At 42.4% G+C, this 19,249-nt stretch overlaps 2 protein-coding genes across 2 annotated transcripts; one reads left to right on the top strand and one right to left on the bottom strand.

Moving 5' to 3' along the window:
* The first annotated feature begins 258 nt into the window (after positions 1-258).
* On the top strand, positions 259-5,274 carry LOC306751712 (cystatin-S). Its single transcript, XM_079235332.1, has 5 exons — positions 259-358; positions 570-704; positions 4,353-4,504; positions 4,590-4,691; positions 4,947-5,274. The coding sequence occupies exons 2-5, from the start codon at positions 617-619 to the stop codon at positions 5,040-5,042; spliced, it is 438 nt and encodes a 145-aa protein (XP_079091458.1). The 5' UTR covers positions 259-358; positions 570-616; the 3' UTR covers positions 5,043-5,274.
* A 4,878-nt stretch (positions 5,275-10,152) lies between these two features.
* rassf6 (Ras association domain family member 6) lies at positions 10,153-18,281 on the bottom strand. Its single transcript, XM_079235649.1, has 11 exons — positions 18,181-18,281; positions 15,594-15,661; positions 14,437-14,515; positions 14,053-14,213; positions 13,733-13,827; positions 13,152-13,351; positions 12,861-12,962; positions 12,151-12,202; positions 11,932-12,050; positions 10,879-10,976; positions 10,153-10,546 (listed from the first exon to the last, which is right to left on the bottom strand). Exons 2-11 carry the CDS (start codon positions 15,650-15,652, stop codon positions 10,471-10,473), a joined length of 1,041 nt encoding a protein of 346 aa, XP_079091775.1. The 5' UTR covers positions 15,653-15,661; positions 18,181-18,281; the 3' UTR covers positions 10,153-10,470.
* Between the last annotated feature and the right edge of the window lie 968 nt (positions 18,282-19,249).

Raw genomic sequence — 19,249 nt, forward strand, 5'->3', positions numbered from 1 at the left:
AGAGACACACACACAATGGCACACGTCTGATACCCAACCCCACTTAGTCACACACACACACACACACACACACACACATACACACACACACACACACACACACACACACACACACACACACACACACACACACACCAAAGCCGCTGATGGTTGTTAAATCCCTGCATGACGTCATTGCCAGGCAGCAGGGGGCGTGGCCTACATGGGTTTGTTAACATGCCAGAGCTTAAATGCTGAACAGCCTCTGCCATTCCCTGACGACACCCTCCCCTCTTTCTCTCTCCCTCACTGGCATTACTTCTCTCAGTCTGGCTCAGTCGCTACAGCAAGTCCTGTTTTCTCTTTAAATATCAGAAAGGTAAATAGTTGTAGCCTTTTTCATATTTGTCATTTTTTGCACTTTCTTGCTCTAGTGTTTTCTTTTTATCAATAACCATCTTCAACGTCAGCTTCTTTTTTTGTTGTTGCCCTGCTTTCTCTGTGGACGTCTGCGAGTTGACTTGGCAAGTTGTTCTGCTCATCTGACGCCTTGTTTTCTTTTGTTTTTTTTGTGGGGATCCGTTCTTCAGTCCTCCCCCTGTGAAGATTCCAGTTTGGTGGTGGTCCATACGTGAAGATGGCGCTCCCGTTGGCAGTGGTGATATGTCTGTCAGCCATCCAGCTGTGTTTGGGAGATCAGCCCGTGGAGGAAGTCTTACCAACAAGTACGTACTGATATGGATAAGAAGGGGGAGTAAGGGGAGAAAGAATAATATGAGAAAGAGAATAAAGCTTGATTTCACTTTCAGAAAGTGGTACCAACATTGATACACAAGCCTTTGCATGAAATAACAGACTCAAGGCAACTTTCATTTTCTGAAAAAAATGTGATGAGTAAGAGGTTAGGTATATTTAAAGCTCCACTGTAACTACTTATACTTTCCTGATGGCAGTGCCTTGCTTTTTTCTCTATATTTATACCTCTATTATTGTGATTTAGACACACATTGGTGACCTTAATTAATTAATGTTAAGATGTCAATCACCCACGGAGATGAAAATGCTTGGAAAAAGAAAACGTTGAAACTTTTCTTTGTTGTGCTTAATTAATTAATTATTATTGTTGTGGGGACAGTTTTAAAAATAAAACAAATTAATGAATTTAAAATATCTTGTCGCCTGAATTTTGCAAAAAGTAAATATAACCAAGAGTCAATGAGGTTCTTTACAGTTCGAGAAGAGTGAATAATAACACTGCAACCAAAAACAACGTTGTACTCTGTGCACACAGTTGAATAGAGTGGCAGGATAGTGTATATGCAAGTCCTGACCAGCAATGTTGAAACCAGTCAAACAAAACATTTGTACACTCTGTTTATTTGACTTTGTCCGTTTGACATTTCTAATACAAACCTTCAAATAAAAGAAATAATTTAACTCTTATATGGGATAATTGCCTCGGCTATTAAAGGCGTCAAGAACGGCAATAAAGCGATTCAGCCGTTAATAATTTCCAACAATTCAAAAGAAAATTGCACAATGTGTACCTGCGCGACACAAAACACAGTAACGTGTGCGCTCATGGACTCGGCCTGTAAACAACGACTCCACTGCTGTGTGGTTGGGTACAGTGAGTCAGAGAGGCCTGGCTGAGGCAGCAGTCAGAGAAAGTCATCGTTGGTCAGATGATATTTAACTTGGCAGAATGGAGTTTGGTTTGGGAGTGTAGTGAATAATAATCCATCAGGGCCACTCAGTACCAATTCACCAGATATGTTCAGCATCAGCGCATGGCTTCTGTTCCTGAAATGTTTCTCACTGAGCAGAGAGACAGTCTGGTTGGCTCAGATTTGTACTTATACTTATACCGATATTGTGATGCTCATCAGGATAAAACATGAACTATTTTGTATTATTATTTACACATCTATATCTATTATGATTATGTACAGCAGACTCCACAATGTTGATGACAAAATAGACTGCAAGGCATAATTAACTAGTGTGCTTGAAAGGGTGGGGCTGCAACTGGCAGCAGGAACAGGAATGCCATCATAACATGATGGCACACGTTATCCGTGTGCTCACAGTGGAGATGCTCACATGTTTACATTCAGCAGGTATAATATTCATCACGTACCCATCTTAGTTTAGCATGTTAGCAGTTAACCTTTGCTAATCAGCACCAAATTACATTGAACTAGATCAAAAATGGCAGAATCACTCAAATTTGAACAATTCGACCTGAGGCTGACATGAATATCGGTACCAAACGTAATGGCTATCTATACAATAGTTGTTGAGAAATTTACAAACCACAAAGACAGCTTCCTGGTTGGGCCAGAGCAAATATCAGGGGACCACCAAAGTTGGATACACTGTCTGTGAAACATTATGTCTCTAAAACATATTGGCCAACCCATCTATTATTGTAGAATGAGACATTTCACTTTGAACCTGCCTTTGGTGGGAAAATCAGACCCAAAGTTACAAAATTCTATGGGATTTCGTCCAAATGTTGTCACGATATTTCATAAAAAAACTGAAATGTCAGCCTCATGGAGGAAGAGTCAATGAATCAGTGAAGTCAACGGATTCATCCTCTGCAGAACATCAATATGTGTGCCAAATTTAATGCCGATCCATCCGATAGCTGTTGAGATATTTCAGTCTGGATTAAAGTGGTGGATCGACATTGTCAGCGCTATAGAACTACACTGCTATTGGTGCGGCTAACTACTGTGTACAACAAAAACCAAACCATCATCATTTTGATTGCGTGGGCCACCCAAGGTACAGAAGCTGTAACTAGTAAATCTAAATTCCCCTTCTCTTTCCTCCAGAAAACCTGCTTTATATTCTTGGCCTGATGATTAAGACTTGGTTTGGCAGAGTAGTGTGAACGGTTTGGCAGTGTTCTAGTAAAATTGGCTGAATCCAGCGTTGAGTTGTCTTAACGTTTCCAAGCCCTTGACTGATGTTCTGGACTGAAACGGCTACATTTTCAGGATGAAGGATCAAAAAACCCCAAAGGGACCACACAGAAAAATAACACTGACTGATTGTGCCAGAGTGCATTTGTATGGGTGGGCATTTTCTTTCCCTTATGTGTCAAAACTCTGACACACAAGGGACCACTCTAGTGTCAGTTTTGGACTTGTCACTGACAGCTTGTCATGCAGCTTACATGCATAGCATCTCTTCAAACTCCCGTCTTCACAGGAAGTGAAACACCTTCTTAGTTTACCATGCTCACAGTTCGGTTTAGGAAAAGATCATGCTAGATGTTAACTTGACTAGCGACTCACCTGACTACCAAGTGACTAGTGACCCAGTGACTAGTGACCCAGTGTCTACCGAGTGACTAGCGACTCACGTGACCACCGAGTGACTAGTGACCCAGTGACTAAAGAGTGACTAGTGACCCAGTCCCCACCGAGTGACTAGCAACTCACATGAGTACCGAGTGACTAGTGACTAAAGAGTGACTAGTGACCCGGTGACTACCGAGTGACTAGCGACTCACGTGACTACCAAGTGACCCAGTGACTACAGAGTGACTAGCAACTCACGTGAGTACCGAGTAACTAGTAGTGACCCAGTGACTAAAGAGTGACTAGTGACCAAGTCCCCACCAAGTGACTAGTGACCCAGTAACTACCAAGTGACTAGTGACCCAGTGACTACCAAGTGATTAGTGACCCAGTGACTACCAAGTGATTAGTAACCCAGTGACTACAGAGTGACTAGCAACTCACGCGAGTACCGAGTGACTAGTAGTGACCCAGTGACTAGTGACCCAGTTCCCACCAAGTGAGTAGTGACCCAGTGACTAGTGACCCAGTCCCCACCAAGTGAGTAGTGACCCAGTGACTAGTGACCAAGTGACTACCAAGTGACTAGCAACTTACGTGACTACCAAGTGACTAGCAACTCACATGTCTACCGAATGACTAGCGACTGATGTGACTGACATGACAAAATAAGGCAACAAATACTTGGTTTTAGACACAAAAAGCGGTCACCTAGGTAAAAGTCCTGTGTTTGTTGGACCTATCCACATTCACTCCCACCATCCAGATATGGACTTTCTCACGCTTTACACTATCTCAGTTGCCATGATTGTCTAATAATAATGTACATTTAGATTGGAAACCCTGGTATGTTGCATACAGACACTAAAGGGTTCCTCCGTGCGTTGGTATCAGACGCTAAGGGGCACTGACCGAGTGCATTTCAGTGCATTGTGATATGCCACTCTAGTAGTCTATTATATTACCAAGAACATAGCAGTCCCTTGATTAGTTGTCCCATCAATAGCCATGCAATTGTGTGAAATTTACCTTGTGTGTCTGTGTTGAATTTCTTCATAGAAAAAGTGCCTCTCCTGGGCGGCTGGTTTGAAAAGAGTGTAGAGTCAGCTGAGGTTCTGGAGGCGACTCAATATGCTGTGAATATGCACAACACTCACTCCAAGAGCAAGAAGCTGTTCAAGCTTGTCTCCATCACCGCTGCTGAGGCACAGGTTCGATGACACAAAGCAAGTTGCGGGCAACACACCATGTCACTGCCATCTAATGGTTGTGCTCCCTGTCCACTCATCTTGTTAGGTCACCAACAAGATCAACTTTAAAATTGATGCAGTCCTGGGAAAAACCAAGTGTCTGAAGCGTGAAAACCATGACCTGAACAGCTGCAGTCCTGATAAAAAGGTGCATTTTGTTTCATGTGTGCGATTGTATGTGTTCACAAAGTTCCGTGCAACTCAGCAATGATTATTTTTTACACATTTTTAAAGATTAAGTGACGGTGACTGTACTCGTTGCACTTAACAGTTACATTCATGCTGTTCTGTCTGGTATTATTTCCAAATACGAAGACAGATTATTACATAATGTCTTTTACAGTCAGGTTTTGGAGAGTTCCCAATTCCTATGTGACGGTTATTGTTGTTTCCCTCTCTGCAGCATCTGAAGTGCCATTTCGAGGTGACGTTCAACCCCCGCAACAACAAACACGAGCTCCAGTCAGCCAAGTGCAGGAAAATTGTGGATAAGGTTTAACTTTTGAAACAACTTCCCTTTTTTGTAGTTTGGCTCCATCACTTTGACTACCTTATTGCATTTTGATATATTGCTGATGGCCTGATATTTTTTGCGGCTGACTTTCAGTGCTGTATGTGTGCTTTTGGCTACATGGACAACTTGACAACTTGATAACCATGACAGGCGGTCTTAATAAAATAAGTTCTGAAAAGAACTGACTTTTTCACCATGATGGGGAGATTCTTTGTGTATTGCGGCTTGATATGTACTTTCTTGTTTTGTATACTGTCAAAGAAAACACTTGATATGATATAAAATGATTACTTGCCTGTGGGATTAAAACAATCAATCATGATTGGTGTTGTGGGCAAGAGGTAAAGAACATGTTAATTTCGAAATTTGATTTATTTAATTCCTGAGATTTTTACATACATGAATGAATAATATGATCACACACACATTATCGCTCGCTCATTACGTTTTGTAGATAGCTTGCTTGTGGAAGCAGCAGTTTTCATTTTCTTTCAAATATCTGAACAAAATGATAAGATATCAGTCATAAACAAAGAACACAGCCTACATTCATCAAAGCATATAATAATATAATTCCCATAATTCAATCTTTTAATTATTTTACAGTGATTCAAAAGTCACAATAAAAAAAAACCCATTACATATCTGTTCGTACTGTCACGAGAGGCAAAGACTCAGGCGGAGAGGAAACAGACAGGAGGCCAGGTGGGAGGAAAAATCTAAAACTACTTTACTTACTCAAAGTTACAAAACAAAGGGAACAGACTGGTATGGGAAACAAACACTAGAAAACTACAGCTACAGCTACAGCTCAAATGTGAAGTACATACATGGGAGACAAAGAAGACAATCCTGCCACTGACAAGGGGAAGACAGGTAACGGGGCACAGGTGAAATAATAAGGGCGGGGCTTTACAATCACACAGAGGAAAGGCATGCTTAAATATGTGTCGTGCCAAAAATAAATAAAAAAGGCTTCTTTTTTCAATGCCAACTAATGAACATTTTACAGTAAATGTGCTGTATTTTCGCTTCACATCTTGGTGCTAATATGTCAAATAACACGGGTTAAAACAATTTTGCAGGATACTGACGAATAAAATAGACTAAACAAAATATCTTTAACAATAGTACTATTAATGACGTAAAGAGATGTTTACCTTCCGTGTCATGGTTGTTGATGGTTGTTGATTGAGAAAGGAAATCCAGTAACACCGACGATTTATCAAGAACAACTTACAATACAATGAAGTTGTATAGTACACATTAAACATTATCAGGAATGTGTGTCAGTGTCATGATGTAACTCATTTAATCTAATTGGTTAATCAATACCAGTGCTCCCTGTTTGAGCAGTATTGGTCTCACCTCCCAGGTTGATCCTGACATACTGGTCCTGTCGCTTCTTGTGAAAAGTGTCCATAGTGTTCTGAATTGAGGCTCTTTTACATTGTAATGTGTGATGGAAAATGGGCATGAATCTTAAATAGAATTTGCATTGATTGTATTTGTAATGAATGATTTCCTAAGATTTCCTATGGTCACGAACTCTCGTGACCGAAAGAACGAGGAGGTCTCGGATACAAGCGGCCGAAATGAGCTTCCTCCGTAGGGTGGCCGGGCTCGGCCTTAGCGATAGGTTAAGGAGGCTTAGAGCCTTAGAGATAGGGTATGGAGCCTTATAGATAGGTTAAGGAGGTTTAGAGCCTTAGAGATAGGGTAAGGAGCCTTAGAGCCTTAGAGATAGGGTAAGGAGCCTTAGAGCCTTAGAGATAGGGTATGGAGCCTTATAGATAGGTTAAGGAGGTTTAGAGCCTTAGAGATAGGTTAAGGAGCCTTAGCGATAGGTTAAGAAGGCTTAGAGCCTTAGAGATAGGGTAAGGAGCCTTAGAGCCTTAGAGATAGGGTAGGAGCCTTAGAGATAGGTTAAGGAGTCTTAGAGATAGGGTAAGGAGCTCGGACATCAGAAGGGAGCTCGGTGTTGAGCCACTGATCCTTCGTGTCGAAAGGAGTCAGCTGAGGTGGTTCGGGCATCTAGTCAGGATGCCTCCTGGACGCCTCCCATTTGAGGTTTTCCAGGCACGTCTAACTGGTAGGAGACCCCGGGGAAGACCCAGGACACGCTGGAGGGATTATATCTCCCGGCTGGCCTTGGAACGCCTCGGGATCCCCCAGAATGAGCTGGAAAGTGTTGCGGGTGAGAGAGAAGCCTGGGTCGGTCTGCTGGGCCTGCTGCCACCGCGACCCGACCCCGGATAAGCGGCTGATAATGGATGGATGGATTTCTTAAGCCCTTTACAGAAGTAATCACTTAAGCTGTGTGGCACTTAAACAAGTCCATTGGAGGATTTTTGCCATTTTCAGTATGCTGCTCCAGCATTTCATGGCATTCCTAATATTTGAAAGAGCGCCACAGTGAACAGATGCAAACATTCACGTATGCTGATTGACACGAACAGAAACATGATGATTAAATCAAGCGTACCTTTATTTGCCTCGATAATTCTTGAGGTTATGTCTAAAAGCTAAGGCCCTTGGTCTTCACACCTAAAACCAGAAGATTCCGTTTCCAGACATGAAGACCAGTTGTGCAATAAAATGCGTGAAAGACCTGTGGTAAGAAAACATACATTATCTTCCTCACTTGGTTGCACATGCAGAGGCAAAGCAGTAAAAAAAATTAATTTTGACTTTCATACATTTATTTAAAGCCCTGTCGTGTGTGTGTGTTTTGTTGAGCTTTACATTCCCTAATTTGCTGTTTTATGTCACCTTGGTTTTTAGAGCCCAATATCACAACTCTTGTGTAATGTGCTTATCATTTGGTTTGTTTGCCAATGTCTTGCATCTTTTTCCTATTGTTAAGTGTTTTATTGGAGAAAGCACAAAAAACACCCTGCAATAAGCAGCTTTTTAGGAGATGTTGCATTGTAAATCCCTGGTATTTGGCATATGAAGCCATAAATGGCCATTTAGTATTTCCTCTTAAAATAGGTGAGAACGAGTTGAGGTCATTGTTTTTATTGAGCTCACGACTCTGGAAGCTTGGACCCATCTGCAACTCGTCAAGATTCAAGTCTAATATGTACAGAAAGATGATGCATTTCTTTGTGAATTGTTTTGAGCTGAAAGGCCCATCAGCTGGGGGAGGGGCAGAGAAAAGACTCAGGATCGTCTTCCTCACGTCGGAGATCGCTCAGATGGAGAAGCCTAACTACAAGGGTCTTGCGGTCTTGCTTTTTAAACAGCAAAGGGGGCCCATACGTTAACTCCTTAACAAACATTTTAATGAGAGGTTGAGCTACAACGGGAAACTCCCTGAACTGTTTCAGGTGGCAGCCAGACGAGTCTTTGCAGGCGTAAGATACAAAAATCCATACATGAAATAAAAAAGAACTCATGAGGCATTAGATCTACAGGAACAATACACTTTTCTTTGCTGAAGGAGGACCCTGCTAAAGAATCTCCAACAAGTCATTTATCTGACGTGTTGACACAGTGACAAACGACCTTATCTGTCCACTGTGGACACACAAAGCCACGTTTAAACACTATAAGCGCGAGTTGGAAATGCTCTTCAGATGACCTGTAATAATTAAGTCCCACTCGGCCAGAGCAGGTGACTTTTCATATAGTTCGTCAAAGCCCTGTTGGCAAAGAGAAATGTAATGCTGTTATCTGGTGTTTCAGTTTAAGTGAAAATGAATGGACCAGCATCGAGACAAGCTGTCTTTTGAGACGGGGCTCACCCAACCAACATCTGTGGATCTCCTCCACAGCAACCACACGGTAGAGCCCTGCCACACGCTCTCCATTTCTCAAAGGGGGCTGGCAATGGTTTAGAAAGTCTTCGCCACTAAAAAGCCAAGGCGCCACCGCTCACTCTACCAAACCATTATTTAACTATTAGAATGACATGTGTTTTCCACTAACACGTGGAAAACACATGTCATTCTAATAGTTAAACTGCTTACAAGCAGTTTTCTGTTTCACACACACGCAGACGCACACACACACACGCACACACACTTGTATGGCTGCTCCATTTGGTCAAATGGAAATAGTCTAAATGTCATGAGTTTCCTCCAACACTCGGCACTGATGCATTTGGTGTCTATTTGGTATCCACGTTTGGCTGCAGAGTGAGTGATGGGATCTCTGGCCTCTCAGTGAGGCTGGAATAGTTTGGACTTAATGGGTAACTCAAGGACAAACCAGATAGGCTAAAATGAGCTTGGCGTGTTGGCCTTCGTCATCCTGGTTTACGGACGTCGCCATCTTGCTTTTTCTTTTACCAATTAAGCACAATCAAACGCTGAGTATGACATTTTTTGGTGACCAAAACTGTTTCATGGGCTGAAAACACACTGTGAAAGGGTTAAAGTTCTAAGACGAATACAACGCCGTGGTAGCGACCTGCACTATACTCGGTGAACATCATGCTGTATTGAAGAAGACTTGAAACTAGAGATTGAGACATAAACTCATGTTTACAATGTTTACTGAGGGAATAAATCAAGAGAAGTAGATTCATAGACTTTCATAGACTTCTATACAATCTGACTTCTTTTTGCAACCAGATGAGTCGCTCCCTAAAGTTAAAGGCACTTCGGCATAAACTTCACTCTTTAGAAATGGAGGTTGCCACCTGGGAGCCAGTAAGCAGGTGGGAATGGAAAGTTGTGAAGACACTGGGACAGCTGGTGGACAGAGAGGGGGCGGCGGATTTGAAGTGAGAAAAATCGTCCGAGGCCGGAGGGAGGGACCTCAAAATCATGTACATCTCCAAGGATTGCAGTATTGGTCTTTGATTCCATAATTCAACTTTATATTCAAAATTGAAGTAAAACATTTGAAATATTTATTTCATTACCTTTCTATTTATGTTGGTGCAAAAGGGAAACTAATTCCAAGTCTTGGCACCACATAAACTTAAAGAAATGAGTACACATGTTGACAATCTTTATTTAAAACTGTGTAAATCAATATATATATTTGTGTATGTCTATATAGATTCATTTTCTGATTATAACTAACTTCTGAAATATCCATACACTTAAGACAGAAAGCAGAACACATAAGAGGTCATGCTGGTCCCACAACTTGTATTTATTAACACACAACACTGATTTACAGTTATTTACAACAGCATCTTACATGACAATATTGTACTTTTTTTTACAGATAAAACAAAGAAATGTAGGGGAAAAAAAGAAATCACATGATGAATAAAAATGACATAAGTGACCCAGTTTGTAAGACTTGAAACAGAGCCATGTATACTGTCAGTATGTCAGGTATAGGTGCGGTAACACCGCAATCGTTTGTGTTTCACACCCAAACATCTTCCAGCTTGTTCCTGAAGTGAAAGGCATTGGATGCAGTCAGAGAATCGTTGGAGCTGTGATGAATGTCAGACACTGGTCTCAATGTGAGGGGACATCTTACAGGTCAGCATGTGGGATAGGAGTGTATGCTGCTGGCGGTACCTGACACACACACACACACACACACACACAAAACATACATGTATACAAACACCATGAGCAAGCTGCAAATCAATAAAAGATAGTTTTCTGTAAAATAATGGCGCCATCGCCTGCTATAGAAGTGCTACTACAAGGATGTTGTCTTCAAACGCTTTCAGATGAATATGCAGTCTATGCACATGTATGACATGCAAAAGGGGGTTGTGTAGTGAAGTGAGTGGCTGGTTGTTGCTCAAGTATAAAGATGTTGTTGTTTCATGCTGTGAGTTTGATGACTTCACTAGTGTCATCAATTAAGGCAGGAGTTGAGTTCATACGGGTTTTATACTGACTTGCTCAAGACTCTCTGGATCACTCGGTTCTCCTCCTCGCGCAGTTTCAGAAGAACCTGTTCCAGGATGGGAAGCTCCAAGTTCAGATACTGGGCAACCTGAGAGGAGAGGAGAGGAGAGGAGAGGAGAGGAGAGGAGAGGAGGAGAGGAGAGGAGGAGAGCAACAGAATAAAGGTAATTGTATCTGTAAAGTTGTCTGTATTCATTTTCTTGGCAAGCTGCACACAGACTAAATTAGAAATATTAAAAAATAATAATTTCAAGCCAGAGGGATGTCTGTATTTTATTATTGAAAAATATAAGCTCGCTCTACGGACGCTTTGTTTGACACCGGCGCACAAGCCGGCCTTTGGCGTAAAACCATCCGCGTCATTATTAGACGACGCTCAGAGAGTGGGATGACATAGTGTGGGAGAAAGACAAAACACACACAGGAAGGAAGGGAGGAGGAGACAAATAAATACAGGCGTGACGTTTGAGATCCGTGTTCGTGTCCCAAAACTGTTGATGAGTTGTTAAGAAGTTACGTATGTTCAGTACTCGTTGTTTATTTTAAATTGCGGAATCTTCTGTTTTATTGTTAATCTTCATCTTTCACGTTCCTTGTTCCTGACGCCAGCAAAAGCACTGTTGCTTATAACTGTTACTACTGTAAGTGGATTTACACAGCAGCTTTAATACTTTCAATGACTCTAAACAGTTGCTAAATACTAAACCCAAGATATCATTTATTTTCCTCTGACACTCTTAAAGATGTGTTAACATCACTTGAGTCACTTCAGTAAAAACAGGCCTTTTATTTTTAATGACTCTCTGCCGAGAAGAACATGTATGAGTCTCTTCAAAAGCGTCTATTCATGCCAACACACTTCTGCGGGGAGTGACACCAACTCCCACTAGACAACATGTTTTTTTTATCGTGACACTCGTATGAAGCTGCACTGGAATACTTGTCTTAGTTCATATTTCTTTCCCCGCAGTGGGTTTCGATATGCTCTAATGGTTTTGGTCTGGCCTCTACGTACGTCAGCCCCTCGGTGCTCGGACACTCACGTCGATGCTGACTTCCTCTTCGTCCATGTCGATCAGAAAGATCTTCATGATGTCGTCGGAGGGCCCCTGAAGTATGCGCTCCCACAGGGGCTGGTCTCTGTCGCTGAGCTTCCTCCTTTCTGGGCGACACACGGACACGCAGCATCAGCAATGGGGATCGCTGTCCGAGAACAGTGTTCCATTCACCGCGTAAAAATTATTTAAACAAAGAAGCCGTACCTCCGCTCTGGTGAACACAGTACAGACCGAACTCCTGGGGATCGTTCTCTATCTGTAGGACGAAAAGGAAAGACACGTATTTAACGTATTTAACTGTCGTAAATCCCTGTTCTGTTTGAAAAATACATTGTAATATTATGTTATTTGTATCTAATGGATCACATTAATTCACTACCTACATTTCTGGGTTTGTTTTGACGATTTATATAATAATATAATAACATGTGTATGCCTCTGAGCTGGCGGATGCCTGGAGAAAAATGTCTTGAAATTTGGCACGAGCGTCCGGTTTGACTCCGGTTTGATTAAATTTTTGAGGTCACAGTTCAAGGTCACTGTGACCTCACGTCCGTCCCGTTCTTGTGAATGCGATGTCTCAGGAGCGCCTTGAGAGGAATTCTTCAAATTTGGCACAAACGTCCAGTTGGTCTCAAGGATGAACTGAATAGAACTTACTTGGAGGTCAAAGGTCAAGGTCACTGTGACCTGTGATTTAAACTACAACATGGCAATGGTTCTAGTTTGTCTTGACAAGATCCACTCATCAATATCAAACCAACAAGGTTCAAGTATACTAATGAGAGAGTCCATTTGGGTCAGTTCAAACTAGATATAAAGTAATGCACTGCTTCATTCATACTTTTGCTCAAAATGAACAACTGCAGATATGTACTTCACATGCAGTTTGAAGAGTGTGCACAAACGCTCACCTTGAACTTTTTGAGCAGCTGTTCGATGACCTGGTTTGTGGTCATCCTGCTGGAGATGCGGACTTTAGTTGGAGTGTCGAAGGACGGAGTGAAGATCGACGTCTGCGGGAGACAACGGGAAAAAGTGAGCTCCAGCGCCCGAGCAACAACACAAGAATAAGCTAGCTAGCTAGCTAGCGCAGCGGGTCCCTCCGTTTACTGAAGGTCCGCCCTAGCGCCGCAAAGAGACTTTGCTATTTTATTTATGTATTTATTTAACGTTCACTTCAATGGTATTCCAAAGAAACCTACCTTATAGTTATAGAAGTGTCCATTGATGGAAAAGCGATGTTGTCTTTCCTTCTCTCGCTGCGCGGCCGACTTCCCCCTCCCCCGCCTCCTCTTGACCAATGAGGCGTCACTCATGCAGCGAAACAGGTTGGACTCCGCCTCCAGCTCGGAGTTCTTCTTCCTCGCAGGGCGCAGCGTCGTCGACTCGTAAACAGGCTTGCCTTTTGGAGCGCAAATGTCTCATATTCAACATTTGTTGTAAATACAAAAATATATAATCATAAAACTCTAACTTTACGTCCATTGAAGAATCTTTTTTTTTAAGTAGTTGTGGAATACATTTATTTAATAACTTCAGTCACTGGTAACTTTGCAGATTCAGATTATTAATACAAAAGATACAATCAACTCATAAAGTATGATACATTATTACGGATTACAGGAAAGTTACCAGTAAAATCAAGCCCAAATTTGAACGCAGGACCCGTGTGTTGTTGTTGCTACTAGAGTAAAAGAACGGAGTAATGCTTTCACCGCTGCTCCTTTGAGATAACATTGTTGAGAATTGCATTGTGGGATGTGGGAGGACAAATAAAAGCCACCTGGTAACGATTTGGTGACGACTGTGTCCTGCGGCGTCTCAGCCATCTCGTCGATCTGGTGAAGGTCGTTGTATTCCCCCCACCGTGACATGCCTCTGCAGAGACACACAGAGAGGGACTTGTTGGCAAAATATGACCTTGTCATGTAGAGACGGCTGAAAAGCAAAACCTGCTCTCTTTTAAAACTCAATAAACCACCGCTCCTACTCAGCGTGGAACATTGAGGCCCATTATATTTGCGTCCTACGTAGATGACAGTAACGTCACATTGAGAATGACGGGCATTTCTCTTTTGGCTCATGCCAATGATCCAATGATACCTCTTGTCCCCGATGGGGCTGACTGGACTGATGGGTGCCGGTGAGGCCGGGGGGGCGAAGGGGAGCGCCTGTCTGTCGTCCTGTATCCTCAGCCTGATGGGTCTGCGCACGCCCCAGGAGATGTTCAGGAAGCCCTCCACCACCACCTCTCCATCGCCACCCTGTTACAGAGACAGACACCTGCATGGCGTGTAGTTACAGTCATACATTGAATCAACACACATTTTAAAAAGAAAGCTATGTAATCGCTAATAAATCAAGAGAAATAAGATGCGTGTCGACTTTCTCTCGTGGTCGACCTCCATGGTTTAAAAAAAACAAAAGGAAATGTGAATTCTGTGCCACAGCAACAGATAATGTCTGAGACATAGTTATATAACACACCTGAGAGTAACTGAGGTGCAGTTGAGTGTGGTCCTTCAGGAAGCAGTTGTAGGTGTTCAGCAGGGAGAGGAACTCTGCTCTGAAAGGAACGCAACGCACAGAAACATAAATAACACTGACATCCACTGTACACAGAGGTGATACATTTCATAGTTTAAATACACACTGTTTAACGTGTACTAGATCATCACTGTCAAATCTAAACGTGACCACGCTGTGTACTGTCACATCCACCGACCTCTGCACCATTGCAATGTGGTCTTACTATTGTGTGTATATATATATATATATATATATATATTACACATTGTAAGTTCATTACACGCATAAGAGGCTTGACTTGACTTACTAGATACATATATACTTACATATATGTATACTTGGATATATATATATATATATTTTGTATTGCCTCAAGCCTCTTATGGTTGTAATGAATGTTCTATCATTTCATGCATACCTATCTAAAAAACCCACTCCATATCTAGTAAATATCAGTATTTTGCTAAGCAAAATGGATATAGACTGACACCAATCAGAGTAATATGGGAACTCTTGCTAATATTTATCGGCATATAATAATAATGACAATGTATTTTTTCATACAACCGTATAATAGCACTGCTCTGCAACGCATGGCAGCTTGTGATCTATTGTGACTTAACACGTCACCTCTAGCCGCTCAAACACCACATGAAGGCCCAAGTCCAGCCTCACGTGTTACTGCGTGTGTGTTTGTGTGTTGTGTGTTTGTGTGTTGTGTGTGTGCAGCAGAAGTGCGACTTGAGTTCTGAACTCCCAAGTCCCAACTCTGCTCAGTAGTCAAATGTTTTTAGCAGTCAAATGTCTGTGTATGTGCACTGAGAGCAACAAGAACACACAGAACTATATCCCTTGTGTGTGTGTGTGTGTGTGTGTGTGTGTGTGTGTGTATGTGTATATGTGTGTATGTACACATCCATGTACAATAAAGAGGATTCTAAGTCTGACTAATCACCGCCATGACACGTCACAGAGCAGCAACTACGAGAGTGCCGTTTTTGTACATTCATTTTTCTTTTTTTTCTACATGTAACATGTACTTACATATAGAACTATATTTTTCCAGACATATAACATATATGTACATACAGCAAAACTCAAACAACGCCTCCCACCTGGTCAGTGTCCTCCCGTCCCCTGCCTGGACCACTGGGAGAAGAGCTGCTCCGTTCATCTCTGGTCACTGCAGAGAGGGGGAAGTGTAAGTCTGGAGCTCGGGGCAGGAGGCGAACACGAGAGGCGGCCCACTTGTTGCCCGGTGCTTCCACCTGACACATGACATCGGGGGCGAGGAGTCGCACTCAGGAATTTAAACAATATAATAAGAGTCTTACCTCTCTCATGACAAATCAGAGCTCGCTTCTTAGTTCTGCTTCTTTGTCCCCGTCTTTCTTCTCTCTGGGCTTTAAATATCTATTTCCTCTCTCTCTCTCTCTCGCTCTTTCTCTCTCTCTCTCTGAAGTTTCTGTGTTATATTTACCCCTCTCTCTCTCTCTTTCTCTCTCTCTCTCGCTTCAATCTTTCACTTTCTTTTTTTTCTCCTTTCTTTCTTTGTGTGCTGTCTCCAAGAGATTTAATAACAGTACTCCACCCAGTAACCAGCGATGACAACGTGGAGCCAACCATTTGTGTATTCTCCGGGCCTGTGAGCAGTGATTTCTTTTTTTTGTGGAAGCATCCACGTGGCGTCTGTGTTTTTTTTTTTTTTGCAAACCTCTCCTCTGTTTCTCGTTCTTCTGAATTACTGTGAAAAGCAGTCTGTCCTATCTGTCCCTTTCTTTGACTCTCTCTCTCTCTCTCTCTCTCTCTCTCTCTCTCTGTGTCTCGGCCTGTTCGCTGTTAGAAGAAATATCTCAGGTATTCAGCAGTTGTCATACCAGCAGCCCCGCCCCCGCCCCCGTTCATTCTGACAGACAGCTCACTCTTGTGCAGACGAACACTTTTACATCAGCGAATGAAGAAAAAAAAAGCCCCGCGCACAAACTTCACATGCAATTTCCATCAAATGTAAGAAAGATCTAAAAATAATAGGAACGTACTCTTTGCACATTTAAAAACAACATGTGCCCATGGTATCACATGTGATGTTACACATGCTGTATGTAAGTTATCACGTGTGAAATGTATATGATGTCTGGTGTGTTTTACATTGGCTTCATAATTCACAACTGCTTTTATTCTAATTGATAATAAGTGAGAAAACCTTAATTCTAACATGAATGCATTACAGTAGAAACAATACATTAGATGTTAACAGTGATGTACAAATAAAAACTGTCAATATTATATCAAATACAAAAGTGCATGCAAGAAAAAGACAAAATAAGCTATACTTTAGCAAAAAATAAATAAATGGAGAGGGGTGTTAAGTGTGTGAGATTGACGCTAGACCCCCAAATGAATACGTTATATGTTAATAGAACACCTGTCAATATTATATCAAATACATAAGTGGATACAAGAAAAAGGACAAAATAAGCCCAAAAAAAGGAGACTCTCCAAATGTGTCCAAGGGCATAAAGTGCTTTGCTCCTTTTCTTTCTTAAATCTGCTTTGCAACAACGGGAATGTTTTGATAGTCTGTTCATCTGCCTTCATGTTCTCCGTATGGGAACAGGTGGGGCGGGACCACAGACCTCATCACTTGCTGGGTTGTGTGCAGTGACTCACAGGTGCACGTCTGCGTCTGAACAGACAGACAAAGGGCCGCTGGAGAACACAGTGTGATGCACGTGCACAAACAAAACGTCTTAAAGTTTCTTTTCCGTTGCAGAATGAGAAAAGTTGTTTTGTTTTTGTTACAAGGCCTTGAAATGTTGTAAGAACTTCACCGTGTGTCTTTCGAGCCTCAACACGCAGGTTTTTAACCATGCCGCCGCCTGGAGCAAACACATCCAGAGTTTTGCAAATCGCATGCATGTCAAAAGGAAAAGCCAACAATGGAGGAGAGCCACTGATGAGTGGTCGATGCTGCAAAGTCAACAATCTGTGAGGAGTTCATGAATCACAGTGAGATGAGAGGACTGCTGCTGCTGCCGGAAGAACGAAGCCTGGAAACCGAAGGAGCTCACAAAACAAGACTATCAGGGATTTTGTATTTTCTTGTAAAACCGTATGCCGGCGGGATAAAAGCCAAGGTACACCATGATGACACACTCAGTTACTCCCTATATTGACTTCCTGTATGCTCCCCCCTCGTCTCGGCCTCTCCTTCTGCTCTCCTTCCTCCCTCTGTACCGTATTCTAGTTTCTCTTTCTCACTGCACAGTTTTGACCTAAAATCATCCCGTTGAAACTCGGCCCCTCTCTTGGTTTCCGTGTTCCCTTTACTTTGAGACACACGATTAATTTTTAGGAAACACATCAGTGTTTTTACCAAATTAAAGCACAGCAGATCGATCAACTGAGGTTCAATACTTTATCAGAATTATGAAAAAGTTATTATTGAAAATCATCAACAGTTTTGGTCCTAACTTTTGAGTTATATAATTTATTATCCTGGCATTGATGCTCGTCTCTGACGGTTAAAGAAGCGTAAGCTGTTTGCACACAATATGGCAATCAACAATAAACCAGCGGTGCGTTCAGGTAAGTTCTGTATAAATGATTGTCGTTCTGAGCTAGAAGTAGCACCGTTTGGTTCCCATACTTTAACAATCTGAAGCATGAAATACAAATGATGGAACGTGCATTCGCTCCTACCTGGCCTGGTCTTTCAATCGCCAAACAAATGAGGCTGGTTCACTCCATGTTTCAGGTGTGTGTGTGTAGGTGTGTGTGGGTGTGTGTTCATGGGTCCAGAGTACAGCGCATGTGGTAGGTGAGCTTGTGTAGCACACTGCAGCAGCTGGTTAATTATTGCAGGACACGTTGAGACAGTGCTGAGAGGGAGGGGCTGACTGACACCAGATATGACTTGCCTGCTTTGACTGTGTGTGTGTGTGTGTGTGTGTGTGTGTGTGTGAGTGAGAGAGAGAGAGAGAGAGAGAGAGAGAGCTACCCTGCTCTTCATCAAATCTGAATCACAATCAGCTCTATTTGCTTAGCGCACACACACACACACACACACACACACACACACACACACACACACACACACACACAGGAGATTTGACTCCAGTTTTAAGGCACTCTCAACACTGGAGTGTTTGTTCCAGTAAGAACCCTTTTCTTCCAGAGAACCATTTTTGGAAGAAATAATTCTTTAAGGATTGTCTCAAGCATGGGTGTCAAAAGGGAACTTCCACTATCCATCCCGCACATCCCCCAAAACTGTGATTGTGAACCAACTTTGGGTTGCACTGCACCACATAATCCCCAGCCTTAGGGTTCTAGATGAAACCCTTGCAAAACAAAAGAGTTCTTAGTAGAACCCCCTACATGACGTCTATACATGAAACCCATAGAATACGAAAGGGTAGAACCCCTTGGCTGGATTCTTGTCAGCAACCTCAGAGGGTGGAAAAGGCTCTGGATAGAACCACCGGAGAGGGTTCTGGGTAGAAAAGATACACCTTGGCAGGGCATAGGGGGCACAGGGTTCTGGTTATAACCCTTTATGTGGAGTTCTAGGTGGAACCCTCTGAAAAGGTAGAAGCACCATAAAGCCCCCTAAATGGTTCTAGTTAGCACTTTTATGTCTAAGAGTGTAATGTGAGAACATTTTCCAATGACCCCCAAGGAACTATTTGTAAGCAGCAGCAGCAGCAGTGACATGACTGATTCATAACAGATTATCAAAGCTAACCTTGGTGGGATTTATGGACACAGC

This window comes from Taurulus bubalis (genome assembly GCF_910589615.1).
Source record: "Taurulus bubalis genome assembly, chromosome: 19".
Lineage (NCBI taxonomy): Eukaryota > Metazoa > Chordata > Actinopteri > Perciformes > Cottidae > Taurulus > Taurulus bubalis.

Bases quoted from the DNA above. Each gene is read 5' to 3' on its own strand.
- LOC306751712 (XM_079235332.1), top strand. From the start codon at position 617: ATGGCGCTCCCGTTGGCAGTGGTGATATGTCTGTCAGCCATCCAGCTG. The intron at 4,505-4,589 runs GTTCGATGACAC...TCATCTTGTTAG, and splicing joins TCACCGCTGCTGAGGCACAG to GTCACCAACAAGATCAACTT. The intron at 4,692-4,946 runs GTGCATTTTGTT...CCCTCTCTGCAG, and splicing joins GCTGCAGTCCTGATAAAAAG to CATCTGAAGTGCCATTTCGA.
- rassf6 (XM_079235649.1), bottom strand. From the start codon at position 15,652: ATGAACGGAGCAGCTCTTCTCCCAGTGGTCCAGGCAGGGGACGGGAGG. The intron at 12,203-12,860 runs GTGAGCGTTTGT...TTCGTCCTACAG, and splicing joins AGCTGCTCAAAAAGTTCAAG to ATAGAGAACGATCCCCAGGA. The intron at 12,051-12,150 runs GTACGGCTTCTT...TGTGTCGCCCAG, and splicing joins CTGTGTTCACCAGAGCGGAG to AAAGGAGGAAGCTCAGCGAC.